This window comes from Raphanus sativus, unplaced genomic scaffold, assembly GCF_000801105.2.
Source record: "Raphanus sativus cultivar WK10039 unplaced genomic scaffold, ASM80110v3 Scaffold0078, whole genome shotgun sequence".
Lineage (NCBI taxonomy): Eukaryota > Viridiplantae > Streptophyta > Magnoliopsida > Brassicales > Brassicaceae > Raphanus > Raphanus sativus.
Window position 1 is genome coordinate 87 of NW_026615400.1, and position 10,482 is coordinate 10,568.

At 41.7% G+C, this 10,482-nt stretch overlaps 1 protein-coding gene across 1 annotated transcript; it reads right to left on the reverse strand.

Annotated features, from left to right (window-relative positions):
* Nucleotides 1-1,045: 1,045 nt before the first annotated feature.
* Nucleotides 1,046-7,070, reverse strand: LOC130501002 (uncharacterized; the record flags this gene model as incomplete). The annotated part of the gene is given in 6 exon segments (XM_056995915.1): nucleotides 1,046-1,509; nucleotides 1,651-2,435; nucleotides 2,568-3,201; nucleotides 3,649-3,895; nucleotides 4,193-5,725; nucleotides 6,882-7,070. Coding segments are annotated over 6 exon segments (3,852 nt in total), but the record flags the coding sequence as incomplete, so codon positions are not given.
* Nucleotides 7,071-10,482: the final 3,412 nt, after the last annotated feature.

Below are 10,482 nucleotides of genomic sequence, written 5' to 3' on the forward strand. Positions count from 1 at the left end.
GGAAAACAAACCATCAAGGGTTTCATTATCTTAACTTTCCCTTTTTAGCAAAATTTCTTTGTGTTCTTGAGGTGTTCTTCATTTATCACTCCAGAATTTGCCAAAAATGGAAAAGTCATCCAAAGTCTCCATTCCGGTTACACTCACTGGTGTAAACTATCTCTTGTGGTCTAGGCTTGTTAAAACAGCCTTGGGAGGAAGAGGTCTCTGTTCTCACATAACAGAAGACAAGCCCTCTAAAGAAACTGTCCAAGGAGGGAACAGTACTGAAGTTGTGGTTGCTACCGAAGACAAGTGGGATCAGGAGGATCTCTTGGTGCTGTCTATCATCCAAAGCAGCCTTGACGCACCAATCTTGGAAGCTTACTCTTACTGTGAGACTCCCAAAGAGTTGTGGAACACTCTTCAGAAGGTGTATGGCAACATATCTAATGAACCCCTAGGATGTTTCTCTGGATGGATATGGATAGATCCTTGCTTAAACGAGTCAAGGACTCAAGCTTATCAAGGTGGTGGATCGAATGGTGACACAAGAGGCTATGGGAAGGCTTCTTGATACTCCTAGACAATAGATCGGATATTACACACCTCTCTAAGGTCCTTGGGCGTTGGATATTACACACCAACAGACTGGATACTACACACCAGACACTCTCTCACGACAAGGCAAGGGAGAAGAAAACTCAAAGGTTTTTAGATAAAAGAAGACTTGATCCCCACTAGGGTTGCGACACACACATATTTATAGTGAGAGACTTGGAACAGGCTCCAATCAACTCAAACTAAAAGGAACAGGCTCCTTTAGTTAATGTAGAAATAAAGAAACAACATAGATATAGTTTTCGAAATAAAAGACATAAATACTTAGAGAAATAAAACATAACATAAGGTTCTTCATGTGGTTGGTCCGAGAGCATCATCTAGGAGTTTTGAGCAGCAAGACTATGGCCTCGTTAAAAACCTATCTTTGCAAAACCCATTGGGACAAAAACAAAGATAGGGAAAAAGAGCACACATAGCTTGCTAGCCTAGACAATGCTCAGCTTGATGGTGAGATAGCTTGGATGGTAACAAGTGCATCTTGAAGTATCAAGCTTCCTTCAAGACTTTCTTCATGCATCAAACACTTCTTGATTAATCCTCCAATAGCTTCCTTGAGTTTCTTAGCTTTGGATCGAGTTATGGGGCCATTGGAAATGACTAAGGCATCATCTTCTTTAGCTAGCTGGAACTCTTCATCTTGATCAGCATGCTGGTCCATGATCATATCATCCCCTCCTTCTTGAAAAGGATTTGTCCTCAAATCGAACTCATCTGCAATAAAAGGGATTAAGTCAGAAACATTAAAACTATTGCTTACATCGTACTTCCCTTTGAGGTCAAGCTTGTAGGCATTGTTGCTGATCTTCTTTATGATCTCAAACGGTCCATCAATCCTCGGCATTAGCTTGGACTTCCTCTCATTTGGAAATCTCTCCTTCCTTAGGTGAACCCAAACCTGATCACCTACTTCAAAGATCATCTCACGCCTTCCTTTGTTGGCATGCTTAACATACTGCTTGGTTTTCTCTTCAATATTAAGCCTAGCTTGCTCGTGGAGTTGTTTTACCATCTCTGCCTTCCTTTTGCCATCAAAACTGATCCTTTCACACTCAGGTAAAGGTATTAGATCCAAAGGAGAGGTGGGATTAAACCCATAAACAATTTCAAAAGGTGAAAACTTAGAAGCAGATGATTAAACCCACTTAACAGCATGATTGTATGCAAATTCACAATGTGGCAAATGATCTTCCCAAGACTTCAGATTCTTTTTAATGAATGCACGCAAGAGAGTACCTAAAGTTCTATTAACTACTTCAGTTTGTCCATCAGTTTGCGGATGACAAGTAGTAGAGAACAACAGTTTCGTACCTAGTTTAGACCATAGAGTTTTCCAAAAATAACTAAGAAACTTAGTATCTCTATCAGAAACAATAGTCCTAGGCATGCCATGAATGCGCACAATCTCTTTAAAGAACAGGTTAGCAACATGCAATGCATCATCAGTTTTGTGACATGCTATGAAATGAGCCATTTTTGAGAATCTATCAACAACAACAAAGATAGAATCCTTTCCAGTTCTAGTTCTAGGCAATCCCACAATGAAATCCATAGATATATCATTCCAAGGATGATAAGGAATAGGGAGAGGAGTATACAAACCATGTGACTGAACCTTAGACTTAGCTTGTTTACAAGTTGCACACCTCTCACAAATTCTCTCCACATCTCTTTTCATCCGAGGCCAAAAGAAGTGATCCTGCAAGGTTTTAAGAGTCTTTGTAACACCAAAGTGACCCATAAGGCTTCCTCCATGAGATTCCCTGACAAATAACTCTCTCAAAGAACAGTTAGGCACACACAAACGATTATCATAAAAGAGAAATCCATTATGCCTAAAGTAATGCCCAGCAGCAACCTTTTCACAAGAGTTATAAGCATCTTTAAAATCAGGATCAGTCTCATACATACCTTTAATCTGCTCAAAACCTAATAGTTTAGCATCAAGAGTGTTTAAGAGAGCATACCTTCTTGATAGTGCATCAGCAACTATATTCTCCTTACCTTGTTTGTATTTGATCACATAAGGGAAGGTTTCAATGAATTCTACCCATCTGGCGTGCCTCTTACTGAGTTTGTTCTGGCCTTTAAGGTACTTGAGAGACTCATGATCAGTGTGGATTACGAACTCTTTAGGCCATAGATAATGCTGCCAACTCTGCAAGGCCCTCACCAAAGCATAGAGTTCCTTATCATAAGTTGCATAGTTGAGAATGGCTCCTCCAAGCTTTTCACTAAAGTATGCAATAGGTCTTTTCTCCTGCATAAGAACAGCACCAATACCAATTCCTGAGGCATCACATTCAATCTCAAAAGTTTTATTAAAGTCAGGAAGTATAAGAAGAGGGGCATTAGTAAGCTTCTCTTTAAGGCATTGGAATGCAGCTTCTTGTGTGTCTCCCCACTTGAAACCTATGTCTTTCTTGATAACCTCAGTCAAGGGAGCTGCTATAGTACTGAAATCCCTCACAAAACGCCTATAGAAGCCAGCAAGTCCATGGAAGCTCCTCACTTCACTCACTGTCTTGGGGATGGGCCATTCTCGTATAGCTTTCACCTTCTCTGGATCCACTTTCACTCCATCTGCACTCACAATAAAGCCTAGGAAGACCAAGTTATCCGTACAGAAAGTGCATTTCTTAAGGTTAGCAAAAAGTTTCTCTTTTCTCAAAACATCAAGGACAGCCTTAAGATGATCTATATGCTCTTCTAAACTCTGACTATAAACTAGGATATCATCAAAGTAAACCACAACAAACAACCCTATAAAAGACCTAAGAACATGGTTCATTAATCTCATGAAAGTACTAGGAGCATTGGTTAATCCAAAGGGCATAACTAACCACTCGTACAACCCATGCTTAGTTTTAAAAGCAGTTTTCCACTCATCTCCCTCTTTCATCCTAATTTGATGATATCCACTCTTAAGATCTATCTTAGAAAAGATGCTAGAACCATGCAATTCATCAAGCATATCATCTAATCTAGGAATAGGGTGGCGATACTTCACTGTTATGTTGTTGATTGCTCTACAATCAACACACATGCGCCAGCTTCCATCTTTCTTAGGTACCAAGAGCACTGGAACAGCACAAGGACTCATGCTCTCACGGATGTGGCCTTTCTCCATCAGTTCTTCAACCTGCCTTTGTAGCTCCTTGGTCTCAACCGGGTTGGTTCTGTAGGCTGGTCTATTGGGAAGAGTAGAACCTGGTACAAAGTCTATCTGATGCTCAATCCCTCGTATAGGTGGTAAACCGGTGGGACTATCCTCTGGAAACACATCTTGATAATCCTGTAAAAGAGTTGACATCTCACTCGGATACACCGGTGTGCAATCAGTTAGACTAACAAGAGATTCTTTTAAAACAAATAAGAGGACTGATTGATTAGAGTAGAGAGATCTTTTGATGTCACCAGTTTTGGCATAGAAGTTGTGCTGCTTGCTCGGTTCTGGTTTAAGATCTATCTCTTTCTTTTTCTGAAGCTGTAGCTGATCTTGATGCACTTCTTTAGGAGTTAGAGGTACCAGTGTAGTCTTCTTGCCGTTGAACTCAAAGGTATGCTTGTTAGTAAAGCCATTGTGTGTAACTCTTCTATCAAACTGCCATGGTCTCCCAAGCAAGATATGACTGGCTTCCATTGGTATCACATCGCATAGGATCTCATCTTCATACCTTCCTATGGATAAAGGAATTGACACTTGTGTGGATACCTTCATTTCTCCTTCTTCATTGAGCCATTGTAGTCGGTATGGTCTAGGATGTTTTTGAGTCTTCAAGCTAAGCTTCTTCACCATTGTTTCACTAGCAACATTAACGCAGCTTCCACCATCAATTATCAGACTACAAACCTTTCCTTGTACCATACAACGAGTGTAGAACAGGTTTTCTCTTTGCTCTAGCTCTTCGGGTTTGTTTTGCAAGCTGAGAGTCCTCCTTGCAACCAAAAGCCTACCATGAACTGGCTTCTCTTCATACTCTGCTTCTGAAGATTCTTGCTCAGTCTCAGGTCTTTCATCTTCAGATTCATACTCGCCATTCTCCAAGAGAACCATAACTCTCTTGTTGGTACACTCATTAGCATAGTGCCCACGCCCTTGACATTTAAAGCACTTCACATCTCTTGCACGCGAGCTGGTAGCCTCTGCTTTGCCTTTATCCTTGCTGTAGATACTACTAGGCTTAGACTCTTCCTTTGGCTGTGGCTTGTCCTCTTTCTGATAGCTTGGTTTGTCCTCCTTAGAAGTCTGGTATCTACTGGAACTATAGCTGCCACGCGCATGGCTCCTTCTCTTAACTTGTTGCTCTACCAAGATAGCTTTGTGTAGCATCTCCTCTATCTCCAGGTAGTGCTGCATCTCTACCCTGTCTTGTATCTCACGGTTGAGTCCACCAAGAAACCGTGCCATGGTAGCTTCACTATCTTCGGAAACCTTAGCTCTCAACATAAGCAACTCCATCTCTTGATAGTATTCCTCCACCGACTTGGAACCTTGGGTAAGAAGCCTCAGCTTTTGGTGAAGATCACGGTGATAGTGGCTGGGAACAAACCTCCTACGCATCAAAGACTTCATCTCAGCCCATGTCTCAATAGGAAACTCGCCATTGCGCCTTTTGTTTGTAACCAACTGATCCCACCAACTCAATGCATAGTCATTGAACTCAGTAGCAGCAACTTGAACCTTTTTAATCTCAGAGTAGTGTTGGCAATTGAAGACAAGCTCTATCTTCTTTTCCCACTCAAGATATGCATCCGGATCAGCCTTGCCATGGAAAGGAGGGATTTTAAGCTTCAATCCTGATAGCTCATTGCGCCTATGCCTTCTGCCCTCATGATCATGTCGTGATCTCCTACTGCTGTGTCTTGATCCAGAGCTATAGCTACTTCTCTCATAGAAGTTATCAGTTTCTTCTGATCCAGCATGCTCACGACGACCATGCCTATTGATCCTTGGCTCACGTCTCTGCTCAGCATTCTGATCTTGTCTATCAGATAGCCTTTGATCGAGTTTATCCTCCAACAACTTCTCCATGGCTGCAAGGATATCTTTGGTGATTGCTTCTTGTAAAAGCTTGTTTCTCCTCATAAGAGTTGCCTCATCATCCTCGGATCCCATTGCTCCCTGATTCACAAAAAGTTTGAACAAGTAAGTAGTTCAAAGAAAATCAAAACACAAAGGATTCAAATAAGGAAACAAGAAAATTTAAAAAAACAAAGCGGCAAAAGATACTTGAACAATACGCAAAGATTTGAATTCCTTATCAGTTTCGAAATGCAACAATCACAGATCAGATTCTACAGACGACGAAACGAGATGAACAGATAAGGATCTATTACTTCTAACAACAGATCGAGACTCACAAACACAATAGAACTTTTCGGAATTTTGAAACTCGAAACACGATCGATGAGAAGTTGAAAAGTTCTTAATGAAAACTTGATCGAATTTCTCAGATCTATCAATGGTGATCACGAAAACAATAGATCTATCAGTTAAAGTGATGAAAAGAAACAGATCTAGAGAACAACAACACAAGAACACAGATCTATCAATGATATGAATGGTGATGAACAGATCGGATGAAAAATGATAAGAGAAATCGAAACTCCCCTTCCAGAGTGCTCTGATACCACTTAATGAACCCCTAGGATGTTTCTCTGGATGGATATGGATAGATCCTTGCTTAAACGAGTCAAGGACTCAAGCTTATCAAGGTGGTGGATCGAATGGTGACACAAGAGGCTATGGGAAGGCTTCTTGATACTCCTAGACAATAGATCGGATATTACACACCTCTCTAAGGTCCTTGGGCGTTGGATATTACACACCAACAGACTGGATACTACACACCAGACACTCTCTCACGACAAGGCAAGGGAGAAGAAAACTCAAAGGTTTTTAGATAAAAGAAGACTTGATCCCCACTAGGGTTGCGACACACACATATTTATAGTGAGAGACTTGGAACAGGCTCCAATCAACTCAAACTAAAAGGAACAGGCTCCTTTAGTTAATGTAGAAATAAAGAAACAACATAGATATAGTTTTCGAAATAAAAGACATAAATACTTAGAGAAATAAAACATAACATAAGGTTCTTCATGTGGTTGGTCCGAGAGCATCATCTAGGAGTTTTGAGCAGCAAGACTATGGCCTCGTTAAAAACCTATCTTTGCAAAACCCATTGGGACAAAAACAAAGATAGGGAAAAAGAGCACACATAGCTTGCTAGCCTAGACAATGCTCAGCTTGATGGTGAGATAGCTTGGATGGTAACAAGTGCATCTTGAAGTATCAAGCTTCCTTCAAGACTTTCTTCATGCATCAAACACTTCTTGATTAATCCTCCAATAGCTTCCTTGAGTTTCTTAGCTTTGGATCGAGTTATGGGGCCATTGGAAATGACTAAGGCATCATCTTCTTTAGCTAGCTGGAACTCTTCATCTTGATCAGCATGCTGGTCCATGATCATATCAATATCAAACTTGAGTAGAGTGTTTGAGGTCAAGAGGGCCATTAGCTCACTCCACCAAGAAGACATGGATTTCAACCAGCATTTCGGCAAGTTCCGAGCCTTGTGGGCTGAGTTGGAGATGCTGAGGCCATGTACTGTGGACCCTAGCATACTTAAAGACCGGAGAGAAGAAGACAAGGTGTTTGCCTTACTCCTCACCATGAACCCCGGTTACAATGACCTCATTAAACACTTGCTGAGGGCCGAGAAGCTACTGTTAACTTGAAGAAAAGAAATGGAGTGGGAGAAGAAGTATGGAGGAGTTTGGGTTTGGTGCAAAGATAGGGCAAGTCTTACAGAGATTGCCTATCAAGCTTTAGGAGTGTCTAAAGAGCTCAAGAAGTGTCTTAAGGGCTGTGCAAAGATAGGGCCAAGTCCAGGAGGGACTTAGAAGCATGTTTGAGAGTGAATGGTTAAGTGTGCAAAGATAGGGTGAGGTCAGTACGGATTTGGTACGGACGTGTACGGACTGTACGGATCCGTACGGACCAGTTCAACCCAACATTGCATAACTTGACCATTTAAGAAGAAATGAAGTTGGTGCAAAAATAGGGCGCAAGGCACAAGTCCGGACATGATCAGAATGTATCAGGAAGGCTGTGTGCAAAGTCAGGGACTTAGAAACCTTATCTGATCATATGGCATCAAATGGGAATCAAAGAGATGCCATGTGATGGTCTTGGGCGAGTTTGAAATAGGCCAGGCTGTCTTTGGCTGTAAAGAGAAAGGCAGCCTTGACTATGTATGTGGACTGATCTATGGACAGATACAAAGGAGCCTAAGAAGAACCAATCAAAGACCAAGCTTCAGTTTGAATTAAAGTAGGCGCCAGCCTCCTTTACACTATTGAGAGATCACTTTGCAACAAGACAGACTCAATCCACACCATCCATTTATCTCAAGTTATTTCTATCCATTAGATTAAGGGTTTATGTAATTGCAAAGTGTAAAGCCTATATAAAGGCTGTGTTATGGCGATTTGTAAACTCCAAGGGAGTAAGGGGGAGTTCCCCTCTCCACTTCATAATCTCAAGTCTTTGATTCTCTATTCTCTAGTCTGGTTACTTAATCTCTCTGTCTCTTAATCTCTGTTCTCTAATCTCTTAATCACACACCTAAACAAACTCCTAATCTATCTATCTTAATCCGCAAACTCTCTCTCTTATCTCCCCATTGAGGATTCATCAAACACAAACCTGTTTACTCTTATAAAAATCTCATGGTATCAGAGCCTGGTTCATCAGAACCTGAGCTGTAGCTTCCGCATATCACTTGCTCTCATCTCAGCTCAAACCAAACCCTTGAAGACATGTTCATGCGATTTCACTTTCTTGTGAGAAGAAGAAGAAGAAGATTGAAGCCATGGAGTGTCCTCCTTGTCTCTCAAGCTGTTCCTGTCAGTACCAGATGGAGTGATTCGTTGGAAGCAAGGGAGGATGGAGAGGCGTCATGAACCTCAAGCCAAAACTCCTTGTCCAAGTGTACTTGCATCCGAGTTACAAGAAAGAAGATCACTTGATGTTGGCGGCTTGGTGTATGAAGAAAGGAGGGGTCTTGTGAGTGAGATGTTCAAGATGGTGGCCATGAACTGAAGGAGAAGGAGGTGGGTGACGATCCAGACTCCAAAGACCCAACAAAGTCATGGCCGGTTCATCATGGAGGTTAAAGGAACCAATCTGGTTCCTTGAGTAAGCTATCCTTGAAACCATCTTGATATTGAGCTTGTGTGTTGATTAACAGGTTGTGATGTTGTGATGGTTTGAAGGCCGGATGGTTTGAAGATTGCTAAGTGAGGATTGCATCTTAAACCAGTCCTAAGCCATTGTTGAGGTGTTTTGCGGTTGAGAAGTGTCTTTAAAAATTGCTAGAGAGTTGTTTAAAAGTGCTTAGCCTGATTCTAAGTGTTGTGTATTGCTAGGGTGATAGATTTAAATCTTTCCAGCATGCATTCATGAAATAGAATTGTTTTAAGGCTGAAGCATGGTGTGTGATTTCTATGCAAAGCTCCGGTTCATAGTGATGCATTGCATTCATGTATTGAAGCCGAGAAGCTGTTGCATATTAATCTTGTCTGCCTTAGGTTGATACACTTGGATTCATAGCCAAGATGTAGGTAAGGCAGAGTTTAAAAATTGCATAAGTAGCTTGCATTGATTCTAGTGTGATCTTGCGTGTACTTGTGATATAGCTTGCAATGATATGAACTTGCTAATGCTTGTTTCAATCATATGCAAAGCTTGAGACAGTGTGGAGATCAAACTTGATGATTAGTCAAGGTTTGATCTCATATTGTGTTTCTTATCTTTGCTGGAGTTTAGTGATGTTTCAGGTTTCACAAGAAGTGTTCTTGGTTCACTATCCATCCGGGTGAAAGAGGAAGAAGCAGTTGCCATTGGGGTTCAATGGAGAAGGGTTATGAGAGTGGTGATGCGCCACTGATGCTTGAAGCCACTGAAGCTCACTTGCAAGCTTGGATCCCAAATCAAATCCAAGCTTGAGGAGGGGAGTTAAGTGAGCTATCAAGCGGTTCAAGAGGTCCATTGCAAGCTGAAGAAGAAGCCATCAGGGTTTGGGCAGTGGCGTGCCTAAGCAAGAGAGTGTTCAGAGCACTCTTGGCTGTGAGAAGTGATGGAGACTACTCTATCAAGTACAGCTTCTAGTGTGAGCTGACTGAAGAGAGCTGAAGCTTCCACAAGCATTCCATGAAGGTGGCGAGTTCAAGAAGTATGCAATGGAGTGATTGATCAGATCATGAAGCTATCCTTCCAAGCTTGACTTGTTCCACATGGTCAAGCTTGAGGGGGAGTGTTGAAGCTTACATGATCTGAGAGTACTTGGTGGTTATTCAAGAAGAGGAGCAGATCAGTTATGAAGCACAATGAAGGATGTGGAGGCAATCTCCAATGCGGTCTCTAGAGTGAGATGGTTGGTATCACAGACTGAAGCATCTTATCATGAAGGCTTTAGTATCTTGGTGGTGACTCAAGAAGAAGAAGCAACCAAGACTCAGCTTGTATCTATCAAGGAAGATCAGAGAGTCCGAGCACTTGATCACAACAAGAAGGTTGTGAGAAAGGGGGAGAGACCGAGATCTGTCTAAAGAAGAGTACAAGATATGTTGGTGATGAGCAAGGGAAGAGGTGATCAACCTTGCATCACATGAGGGCCATGATCCAGAGTCTTTGTGTCCCTTACATTGTTGGTAAGGCACAAAGACTCACTGGCCAATCCCCAGGCCTTGGAGACTTTACTCTTTTTCCCTCATCAAGGTTTTGTCCCAAAGGGTTTTCCTTGGTGAGGTTTTTAATGAGGAAGTTCTTCAAGGTTCCAAGCTTGACTTAGGATCACTAAAGTCAAGCTTGAG